Here is an 11305-nt window from a genome sequence, read left to right on the forward strand (position 1 = left end):
GAGGAAAAAGGGACATGCTGCCGAAACCAGTTTGGCTCAGCGGTAGAGCATCGGTCTGCGGACTGGGGAGTCCCAGGTTCAAGGCAGGGGCATGTGCCTTGGTTGTGGGCACATCCCTGGTGGGGGGTGTGCAGGAAGCAGCTGGTCTATGTTTCTCTCTCATCGATGTTTCTAGCTCTCTCTCTCTCTCTCTCCCTTCCTCTCTGTGGAAAATCAATAAATTAAAAAAATAATAATAAGGGAAATCCTGTGGGTTTTACAGCTGAAGAGATCATTGTGAAGTCACGTGTCTAGACTGGTTGTGAAGTCAGAGAGTAGACGTTTATGTCAGTTAAACCCCTGCGTGTTGGGTGTTAGCGTTTGCAGCCACGGGCATTCCCGGTTGATATTAGCAGTCTAAGTGACGTCGTCATTTAATTCCTCATCGAAGGAAGCGCACAGGCTGAGAACACCAGCTCCTTTATTATTATTATTATTCACTGTTATTGTTTCCCCTAAAGAACAGCACAATTCCGAAAACAACGACACACACGTCATCCCACCCGCAAGCACAGTACCGCGTCCTGCCCGCCAGGCCGCCTGGCTCTGCTTGGTTCCTGGCGGGGCTGTCCGGAGACAGCCCCCTCTGTAAACCCCGACGGGGACAGACACGAGGAGGGGGACTTCAGGAGAGGGTGAACGGAGGGGCTTCCGGACTCCGGGGGCCTGCGAGCTCGTGGCGGGTGCCAGGCGAGGGGAGGGCGGTCTGTGTCCATGTGGCCGGTGGGGAACTCCCGGCGGGGAGAGAGCCGGGCTGTGGCCTCTGAGGCCAGGACTGCGGAAACACAGTGGGGTGAGCTCCCGGGGAGCGGGGGGGGGGGCCCAGGCACGAGCATGGGGGCCCAGAATAGGAATCTGGGGGAGGCGAGGTCCCCAGAGAAAAGCAGCCCTGGCGAGGCGAGATGCTGCGTGCTCTGCAGCTGTTGGATGGACAGCGTTTTTATCAAGACAGAAAAGTAAAAGGAAAACACTTCCAGCGTTTTTGGCCTAACGCCGCCCAGCAGGACTTGCCGATCGCGCCCTCGGGTGCAAACACCTAGCACTACGCTCTGTAGGGGACGGGACAGACTACCCTAGCCCCCCAGCGGTTTGGTGGCACTAAGCCTATGAGTTGAGCTAAAGTGATGACGAAGGTCCCTGGAGTCAGAGAAGCCGGGGGTTGGGGGGCGGGGGGTCGGGGGGGGGGGGGGTGACGAGGACGGGCCGGGACGGTCTCAGGTGCAGGGCACTTCCTGGCCGTCATGAGGAAGCTGGCCGCCGAAGCTGCCCTCCCCGGACGGGGAGTACGGGGGCACCTGGGGCGCCTCGATGATCAGCAGGCCCTCGGGGGACAGCGAGGCGAACACCGTGGCGGGATCCACCTCTGCCGGCAGCCTAGGACGGGAGCACAGGGTTAGTCACGTACGTTAACGCGGTCCGCACGTCCCTCTGTCCCTCCGACAAGAGAATGCTTTTGGTAAGAGGTCCGGCTTGGGGTGTCCGTGCCGGGCCTGAGTCCGGCTCTGCCCCTTTCTAGCTGCGTGTGGTCCTGGGCAGGCCGCTCGGTCACTCGGGGCTTGTTCTCTCTCTGCACCGTGGAGATGGTTAGAGTAGAGTAGGGGTGTCGAACTCAATCAGAGAAGGGGCCAAAATCTAAAATCCAGCCTAAATCGCGGGCTGAATGGTTTACTGAACAGTCATAAACTGTCATTGTGATGGAAACGCAGCGGAGTGCAGTGATGACAGCGCGGTGCGGGCCACATGGCAAGGCCTGGCGGGACGGATTTGGCCCACGGGCCTTGTGTTTGACACGTGTGGAGTAGACGATGGTTAGAGTAATTCCACGTGCATTGCGGGTGGAATTAAAGGATGGAATTGTGGGTGGAATGAATGATGGAATTGCGGGTGGAGTTAATGATGGAGTGGGCAGTCTGGCCGAACGGGTCAGGCTGGCCGCCTGGCAGAATGCCCAGGCCAGCGTCCTCGGGGATGTGTAGAATGACTAAGCATCTTAGGTGTTTGCAGGAGGTGATAGTGCTTTGTCCCCTAAACACACGTGTAGGCATGACCCCGGCAGAGCTGTGCGGCGGGTCCCGGATGGTTCACAGGAGCTGGTAGCCCGCAGCATCGGGCATGTATAACGGGGAAATCAGAGGACAGGCTCTCAGAGCGAGCAGGCGTCAAGGATGGGCTTTCTGGACCCAAACCCGGGTCCAGTTCTGAAGCTGTGTGTATGGTTCGGGGGGTTGTTTGCAGTGGATGAGGCTCCCCAGGACACAGTTTCTTCAACAAACTATTGGAACCAGGAGAAGCTGTGGTGGCCTCTCCGGGGTGCCTTTATGAGTAAAAATCACAAAAACTGGGCCTCTGAGCGTGTGCTGTGAGCCAGGTGCTTCCCCGAGTCATCTCCTTCCTGTGAACCATCGTCCCACCAGCCGGTTCTGTTACCTCCCTGATTCACAGAGGTGGAGGTCAAGGTCAGCGAGGAGCGATTTGCCCTAGGTCACACAGCTGGCAATTGGCAGGTGGGAGAGGAATTGGAATCCTGGTCTCTGAATTCGCAGTAGCTCTCTGGCGCCTGGCTTTTGAAAAAGGGACCATGGTGGGGGCGGGGGAGAGGAGGGGGCAGAAGGTTCAATCACCATCGCGCTCTCCAGGCCCGGCTGGGCCACGGGCAGGGCCCTGCCTGGAGGGGCAGCCGGCAGCCCGTGCGCTGAGTCTGCCAGGAGACGGGGCCTGAGGGGAGGAGGGTGAGACAGAGGGATCGTGGGCAGCTGCCTAGTCGAGCTTCTGAAGTGTGTGTCCCTCCTCCGGCTGCTGGGTCCGCTCTGCTTAACGGTCCGCATGCCAACCCCGTGGGCAGGGATACGGTGGGAGAGGGTGGCAACATTTTTAAACGTATTGATTTTTAGAGAGAGGGGGAGGGAGAGGGAGAGAGAAACATGTGGGTCCGCTTATTCATGCATTCCTCGGTGCTGCTTGTGAGTGCCCTGACCCGAGATCAAACCCTTGGCCTGTCCGGACGATGCTCTAACCCAGGCGTCTTCAAACTACGGCCCGCGGGCCACATGCGGCCCGCAGAGGAGTCTGATCCGGCCCGCCAGGTTTTTTGGGCAGTGAGCGCAGCCGAGGTGTTACAGTAGGAATTAGTAGTTCATATAGTCCGGCCCTCCAGCTCTCTGAGGGTCCGTGATCTGGCCCCCACTTTAAAAAGTTTGAGGACGCCTGCAACCCACTGAGCTACCCGGCCTGGGCCCTGAATTCAAATTCTGACTCTTCCTGATCGTGTGGCCTTGAGCCTGGGCCCTCGCCCCTCTGAACCCATTTCCTTAAGGGGAAGGGGTAACGGAAGTGTCGGCCTCTGCAGGTGGCGAGAACCCCGGGCCTGGTCCCAGAGGTGCGTGCTGCGGGTGAGCTGCGCACTGTTCCGGCCGGGGGCCGTGCGGGCGGCACCCCAAGGCTGTGAACAGTTCCACACAAAGCCCGTGTCAGAGCCCCAGAGAGTCTTCACGGTTGCCCAGGACAAAGCTCTCATTTACACGTGGGGAAACTGAGGCCCAGCGGTGGGGAGAGACTCGGTCAGGGCCTCCGACCAGCTGCCTGGTTTGGAGGTGCTAATGGGCCAGTTCCCAAGGAGGAGCCTGAGTCACCCTATGCTGAGAGCTTTCACACATCCCTCCTGCCCTGTCGGGGTGCCTCTGTGGGAAACGGGGGGCAGCAGCTCAGGCCGGTGGAGCCTGGACTCCCGACCGCCTGGGTGAGGTGAGAGATTTAACCTCGGGCAGCGGGGCACGGGCCAGTCAGAGGGGGAGGATTCCGGCCATGGCGAGGGGCGAGGGTCCCGGGGGCCCTTTGGTGTCTGGGATGTGAGGAGCTCTGGGGGGTCCTGGGCAGGTCGGGGTGGCTGGTTGGTTGGGAAGCACCAGGGGCGCAGGGCCCTGCTAGTGCGGAATGGTCACAGGACCCACATGCAGATGGCCCCGTTCTAAGGGGACCAATCCTTCCTGCCTCAGTCCCCTTCACAGCGCAGCTCGGTCTGTGAGTGGGACACCTCATCTGAACCTCTTGAGAGAAACATCCTCGCCCTCCCCCCACCTTTCCCCGCCGCGGCTGGACCTGGAGCCTGGCCGGGGCGGGGTCCTGGGAGGCGGGCCAGGCAGCAGACAGCCAGCCCGCTGCCTTATGGGGAAGTGCCCGCGGCGGCCAGGAACCTGCACGGCAGGGGTCAGGCCAGGACACTGGGCCGGGCCTTCGGGATCCCGAGGCCAAAGGGGGCCCGGGAATCCGGCTCCCGGCTGGCGGGGGGGAGGACTGACGGCAGCAGGGATAACAGTCCTGCCCGCGCCCGCTCGCCGGGGCTGCGGCGTGCGGGCTGGCACCGCCGTCCCCCGGGGCGGCCCTGGCCGGTGTCACCCTCCGTCCTCCTCCCCAGAGGCCAGGGCGTCAGGGAGACTGGTGGCTCGGAGCTGTTCTCATTCTGCCTGCAAGGACCTCTCACCCCCGGTTCTCCACCATCCGGGAGGGTGGTCTCTCCCGCCCAAAGGCTCAGTCAGGGCAGCCCAGAGGGCAGGGCGCCGCTGGAAGCACACCTGGCAGGTGGCGGCTCAGAGACAGGGCGTGTCTGTGCAGCATTAGCGCTCACAGCCCGTGGGGCTCCGTGTGGCTCTGCGGGTGGCCTGCTCTGCTGTGACATTTCCCCCTTAGGGTGAAGGCTCCGTTCCCTGTCCCTCGGCCAAGGCTGGTGTCTCACAGGAGAGAGGCCCAGGAGGTCAGACCCCAGAATGCGGTCCCAGCACCCCCCCCCCCCGCCCCCACCCACCCGGAAACGCACCCAGGGGTCACTTACTGGATCTTCTTGGTGAAGTTCTTGGACACAATGCCCCCCTCGTGCTGCTTCTCTTCGTGTTTGCCTGGAGGGGAGGAAGGCCATGTCAGGATCGGAGTCCCCTGGGCTCCCGCTGACAAGAGCCTCTGCTCAGGTTCAAACCCTGTGCCTGCCCCCGCCCCCGCCCCCGCCCCCGCCCCTGCCCCTGCCCTGCCCCTGCTCTGCCCCAGCCCCAGCCCCAGCCATAGCCCCTGCCCTGCCCCTGCCCCTGCCCCAGCCCCTGCCCCAGCCCCTGCCCCAGCCCCTGCCCCTGCCCCTGCCCCTGCCCCTGCCCTGCCCTGCCCCTGCCCCTGCCCCGCTCATGGTGTGGTTTGGGGCTCCCGCATTCTGAGCCTCAGGCCCCTCACAGAACCCACCTCCCAGGCTGCTGAGGAGATGAAGCAAGACAAGGACAGACAGGAGACCTTGACGGCAGTTTGTAGACAGTGACGTGTTGTCAGGAAACCAGGGAGCCGGGGCCCGGGCGGTAGTGCATCTCCCGAGCCCTCACTGACAGCACCCGCCGCTCAGCAGCCGGGGGAGCCCTGGGCGAACACCCTGGAGGGGCCCGCTGGTGCACAGCTCGTGGGCCCTCCCCGCCTCCCAGGGTGCTCAGGGTTAGCCCTGCCACCGGAACCCGGGCCCAGCCCGGGCTCTGAACCTGCTCTCTCTGACTCTAAGCCGGGTGCTGGGTCCGATCGCCTCTGCCTGGCCCAACTTCCATTTAGCCCCAGTCCTGTTCCTGCACCTGGTCCTGAGAGAGCGGCCGGCCGGCTGCAGCCACGCTCCAGCCGCTGGCCAACCCTTGCAGTTGACACAACAGATTCTGAGCCTGGGGCCGTTTCCCATCCTTACTTATTTAAATGGAGGGCATCTCTGATTTCTCTGTAAGTAGGAGTTAGTGTCGGAGAGCCACTCCCCTCCTCATCTGTGGGGCCACCACGGCCCAGGGCGAGGGACCCCATTTACTCAGGGACCCCCTCTCCTCGGAGGGGCCTGGGGATCCAGACTGAATACCCTGGTGGGATATGTTACTTCCTGCGGCCCCAGATTTTGAAAAACTGACCATTGATAGGTAACTACATCATTAAGTGCTTTTTTATTCATTGCTCCTTCCTCAATGACTTTTTCCTGATTACGAGATAATGCATGTGTAAGTGAGGAAATGTAGAAAATAATGGGAAAAAAAAAATCAAAACGGCCCATCACCCATCGCCCTGAGGCAGCCGCCAGCGTTTCTGTGGATGTGGATGCCCAGACTCGTCGCTCTGCGCTCAGAAACGCACCGACGTCACACGGGCGGCTGCGCGTCACACGGCGTGTCACGGGGACCGCGGTGTGCGCGGGCTTTCACACCCTGTCACACTCTCTGCAGGACTATCTTTCTGTGGCAGCGATGTTCCTGGACACGGTTTTTCACGCTGCCGGGCGCTCCCCTGGGGCCACACAAGGCCACGCAGCCAGCCCCCCCCTCCCCGCTTTGGGGCACCGGGCGGCTCCCGATGGGAGAGAATATCCTTGGGCTTCTTTGAGGTGGATTCCGGGTTCTAGAATGTCTGTGCTGCTCAATCACCCAGCTGGGCAGAAGGGGCAGTGACAGGGAGTGGTGTGGACACGGGAGTGTCTGTGAATGTGCCGATGCTCCGAGAGTTTGTTCCGGCTGCCAAGTCCCTGACCACCCGCTGCCCGCACCCACACCGGCCCGCAGCCAGAGGAGCCCATCGGCCCCCGTCCCCTCCCCGGAGCCGGGCCTCTGAGGCTGCCTCCCTTGGGGACAGGCCAAGTGCCTCTGACTCAGCCCTTCCGAGCGCACTGCGTTCTGGGAAAGATAGAGGAGGGAGCGGGGGACAGAACAATAACAACAGCAAACTCATGCAGCACGTGCGGGGTGTCAGCCACTGTTCCAGGCGCCTCATCTATAACAACGCCTTTCGTTTTCACACCCGCCTTCTTCTTGGAGTTTTGTGGCGAGGGAACAGAAGTTCAGAGAGGTTAAGCGATGTGCCCAGGGTCACACAGCTTGGGAGAGCAGGAGCAGAGGTTCAAAGGCAGGGAGTCCCTGCTCTGACATCTGCTTTTCTCAGAGCCTCCGTGTCTTGCTCTCTGAAACGGAGGTGACAGCCACATCCTAATTTCTGGGTTTCTGTGAGGAGTGAAGGACAGTGAGGCAGAGACTCGCTTTGTAAGCTGTGAGACTGCTGTGCGAAGGCGAACGCTCGTGGTTTATTTTGATGTTTGGGACAGGATTGCCCCTCGGAAGTGCACCCTCCCTGTCCATGCTCCGAGAACCAGGTTTTGGGGTCAGGGAGGAGAGGGCCTCTGATTCATTCCCTAAGGGGGCCTGGGATGGGATTCAGCTGGTTGAAAGAAGGTGTTGAGTCTTAAAGCTTCATTTGCATAGATTTGAATATCTACTTAGCAGGGGCAGTTGAAGGATTATTGAGTCATCTTCAATTTCTTACTTTGCTTTCCTGTTTATTTTCTACGTGGGGATACCGGTAATTTGACTTTTGTAAACATAAAAAAGTAATTATGATGATTTAAGAAAGAAAACCAGGACTCGTCTGCAGTCCAGGGACCCTAAGAGGCCGCTGGGAGCCAGGGCCCAGGGAAGGAAGAGGCTGTCACCAGGCGGGGAGTGCGATGGGGGGGCGGCTGGGGGAGGAGAAGGGCTGGGCATACGGTCTTGGGGGCTTTCCAGTCCCTTCCTCGGCCACAGCCTGGCCCAGTGGCCAGGAGGGAACGTTTCTTGGCCCGGGGCTGCAGGGCGGGGGTGGTGAGAGGCATGCTGGGAATTTTCTGGTCGGGCACCATCAAACACTGCCTCGGAAGGACGCTCACAGGTGTCAGATAAGACAAGGCGTCTCTCAGAGGCGGAAACCACGTTAGCAAACTCAGCGTAACGCTGTTTCACGTGGCACCTTCTAGAATTCTGGCCCCCTCCTCCAGCCATTCCTCAGATGCCTAGTGACAGCTGAAAGAGCCCTGTTTGGCAGGCACTGACCCCGTCCACCTTCATGGTAACGCCCAGGGGAGGAGGTGGTAGGGAGGTTTTGCCCCGGGCCACGCAATCAGAACCGGGAACTGGCTAGGCTGGCCTAGCTTTGAATTTCAGACATTGCCATGGAGAAGTGGGTGATCTCGGTGAATTCCTCTCCCTGGGCCTCAGTTTCCTCGTCTGTAAAATGGGTATAACAAACCTAGCCATGTTTACTCAAAAGTCCACACGAGGAAGCAGCGAGCCAGCCTGTGTAGGTATTTAGCACAAAGTGCGTGGGGAATGGGTTTGTCACTGTGTGCAGGAGGGGAGATGGTTGCATTTTAGACGGAGCCTCTGCTGTCGCTTTGGGGAGAGACTCTGTATGTCCCCTCAGGGGATCTGGATCCTGCCAAGCCACGGTGGCTAAGGGCATGCCTGTGAGCATTTACAGCCTCAAAAGGCGGATTGTCTGTCTTTGTCTCTTTTATGTTCCCCAGTGACCCCATTTCACAGATGTGGAAACTGAGGCTCTGCAAGGCGTTCAGAGCCTCTGGGTCAGTAAGTGACGCAGCTGGGATCTCGGCTTGGGGCTGCCCGGTCCCATTGCTTAAGAAGCACCTGGGAGAGGGGACAGAGGGGCTGGGCAGAGGTCTCCTGGAAGGGCCACCGGGCCCTCCGACCTGGGGTGGAAAACTCAGGAACCTTAAAACGAAGACAGAGAGGGTGGTCATAATGATGCCCATTTCCAGGCGCCAGGCGGGCACCATCACCGGCTGCATTTTACAGACACTCTCACGCTCCATACTGTCTGCATGGACGTAGACTTCCCCGTGGGACAGATATTATGATGATCCCATTCAGCAGATGAGGAAACTGAGACTCGGCGGGGAAAAGACGCTCTTGCCCACATCCCTCTAACAGTGCCCAGCGCGGTCGGGTGGGAGCCAGGACCCAAAGGCTGCCGGCCGTTTATGATCGCTCGGGGCCTCCCGTGAGGCCGGCATTTCAGCCACATCAGCTTCGGTAACAGCTTCGGGCATCTGTACCCACACGCTGCACGCACCCGCCCACTGCTCACCACCACCCTGTGTCCTGGGGCCCTCGGAACCCCAATTTCCATCCAGAATAGGAAGCACAGCGGAGAGCCGCTGCTAAGTCATCGGCACAGCCTGCTGGTCTCGGGGGAGCCTGTCTCGGAACCCAGCCCGCTGCCCGGCCGCGGCTCCCGGAGCCCAGCTGACCCCCCGGCAGCACGTGGCCCCGGCCTGACTCCGATGTTTACCGTTCCCACCGGCCTGCCGGGCTCTGAAACTCCCCTGAGCCCTTCCTGCCGGGGCCGCCCGCCCTGTCTGCTGTGTTTGCGAGGCTTTTATGGATTTTCTGGCGGCAGAGCTGCTGGGAACCGGCTCCTGTTAATGGAGCTCTAATTGCCGGGAAGCCTCGGAAAGCGTCTCCTGTCTCCAGCGGAGCGTGGGCAGGCCCGGCGCTTCCTGTGCTGACTCACAGCGTGACCTTGGGCGCATCCCTGGCCCGGCCCAGCGCTGGGACTGGAGGCTCTGTCCCAGGGTGGGAGGCGTGTGGGGAGAGGGAACCAGGGGTTTAGGCGGCCCCTCCGGCCCTCGTGGGGGCTTACATGACCGATCCGCCTCTGGACTTGAGCCTGGGGCCTCGGGAGAGTTCCCGGACCTCCGCTCCCTGGCCTGTGAGGGGGAGGCCACGGGCCCCTGCCCTCTGGCCCGCTGACTGAGGAGCTTCGGCGCAGCGCTGTGGGTCTGGCAGACAGGAGCTCAGCCAAGGTGACCAGTTCGTACCCTGGAGCCTCCGCGTTCTCACTGGGGACGAGGGGAGTGTCGCCCTTGAAGCCGGGCTGCGGCTGACACCCCACACTAAACGCCCCTCCCAGGCTGTGCTGTGCCAGGAACCCTGTTTCCCTTCTGTCTTTCACCCTCTGTGCGTGGGCCACTCCTTCCTCTGGCTTCCCCTGCCCCATGTCCGGCCGGGCTCCCGCCTCCGCCCTGCGGCTCTGATGGACGGGCCAGCGCCCCCGGGCCCCCAGCTGGTCAGGCCAGGGGAACTCTCCCTAAACGGAGCTTCTGGCTGCATTCCCGAGCCCTGAGGTCGCCAGCCTCAGCCCGCACAGTGTCCCCTCCCGTTCCAGCCTGCAGCCCCCACCCCCCTCCCCTCTCCCTCCTGCTCCCCACTCACCGGACACCTCCACGTATCTGTCCTTGGTCTTCACCATCAGCTCCTCCGGCTTGAAGCTGTGCACGTTGACACACACCTTCCAGGGCTCCCCGGGGAAGGGCGGGGGGCTCCTGCCATCCGCGGGCACCCCGAACCTGCTGGCGGCCGTGGGCACCCGGGGCACGGCGCCGGGCCGCAGGGACCCCGGCCAGGCCGAGGAGAGCCGGGGCATCGCCCAGTCGGGCCAGGGGGCAGTCAAGTCGTCGGGGAAGGGGTCCATGCCAAAGCCATCGTCCAGCAGGCGGGAGGAGAGGGGCGAGTCCCGGAAGGGGTCCCGGCGCAGGCGGCTGGGGTAGTGGCAGGAGAAGGGCATCTGACCGTCGGCCATGGCGGGGGGGCTGAGCCGGAGCACACGCGGAGGCTCAGAGAGAGGGCGCCGCCTGCCCAAGGTCACACAGCAAGGGGATGCGGTGGGCTAGCCTTCCCAGCTGATCCTTCAGCCTCCAAAGCTGCTGCAAATCCACTGCAGGGGGGCGGGGAGGGGCTGGGGGCAGGCACCAGGCTGGGGTCCCAAACCCCGAAGACTCTCCGGCCGCTACAGCGCCCCCCGGGCTGGTCCTGCGGGATCCGGAGCGCTCTGTCCTCACCGCCTCACCCGCGATCCGCCAGCCTCTGTGCTCCCGGGCTGTCCAGGCTCCAAGCCAGAGCCGCCGAGGTCTCAAGCGGAGCCAGGAGCTTAATAAACCCTGGGACGCGGGCCTAGAAACTTCTCCTGCCTTCTGGCTGGGAGCCTTTTATTTATAGCCGCTGCGGCTGGAGGCGGGCGCTGCCCACCGTCACCGGAGTATTCCGAGGTGATGAACTAGCCCCGCTCCCCAGGGGGCGGGAGAGCAGGGCAGCCCGCCCCCGGGACAGGCTCTCCGCCCCCAGCCGGCCCACCCGCCCTGGAGCCGCCCTCCCAGCCCAGCCAGCACTTCGGGCCGGCTATTAATAACCCCGTGCTGGCTGCAGGCTCAGATCTCCCTCTGCAAATACCCCGCTCCCCTCCCCCGCCCCGTGCCTGCTGGGACCTCAGGGGGACCAGGGACCCGGGAGCCTGGGTTTGAGGGCAGATGGTCCCAGTTGCAGCAGCGACAAGCTCTGAGCGTGCCTCCAGTGCCTGCCCCAGGCCCCGGAACCCACGTGAGAAATGGACCTCGGAGCGGGCAGCGCGGAGCCCTGAGGAATGGGGCGCAGCCTCCCGCGCTGGGCAGACCTGT

The 11305-nt window shown here is 62.2% G+C and overlaps 1 protein-coding gene and 1 long non-coding RNA gene across 2 annotated transcripts; both read right to left on the minus strand.

Annotated features, from left to right (window-relative positions):
- Positions 1-445: 445 nt before the first annotated feature.
- Positions 446-10906, minus strand: HSPB8 (heat shock protein family B (small) member 8). Its single transcript, XM_036449264.2, has 3 exons — positions 10068-10906; positions 4865-4928; positions 446-1413 (listed from the first exon to the last, which is right to left on the minus strand). Exons 1-3 carry the CDS (start codon positions 10432-10434, stop codon positions 1254-1256), a joined length of 591 nt encoding a protein of 196 aa, XP_036305157.1. The 5' UTR covers positions 10435-10906; the 3' UTR covers positions 446-1253.
- On the minus strand, positions 2914-4822 carry LOC118725444. The gene is made up of 2 exons (XR_004989998.2): positions 3251-4822; positions 2914-3061 (listed from the first exon to the last, which is right to left on the minus strand). It is a non-coding gene; the product is annotated as an uncharacterized LOC118725444 (long non-coding RNA).
- Positions 10907-11305: the final 399 nt, after the last annotated feature.

This window comes from Pipistrellus kuhlii, unplaced genomic scaffold, assembly GCF_014108245.1.
Source record: "Pipistrellus kuhlii isolate mPipKuh1 unplaced genomic scaffold, mPipKuh1.p scaffold_m20_p_20, whole genome shotgun sequence".
NCBI classification, from domain to species: Eukaryota; Metazoa; Chordata; class Mammalia; order Chiroptera; family Vespertilionidae; genus Pipistrellus; species Pipistrellus kuhlii.

What these genes read in the sequence shown, in the direction of transcription:
- HSPB8 (XM_036449264.2), bottom strand. Translation starts at nt 10,434, where the DNA reads ATGGCCGACGGTCAGATGCCCTTCTCCTGCCACTACCCCAGCCGCCTG. An exon ending in CAGATACGTGGAGGTGTCCG is followed by an intron (nt 4,929 to 10,067) that starts GTGAGTGGGGAG and finishes CCTCCCCTCCAG; the next exon opens with GCAAACACGAAGAGAAGCAG. An exon ending in AACTTCACCAAGAAGATCCA is followed by an intron (nt 1,414 to 4,864) that starts GTAAGTGACCCC and finishes CTCCCGTCCTAG; the next exon opens with GCTGCCGGCAGAGGTGGATC.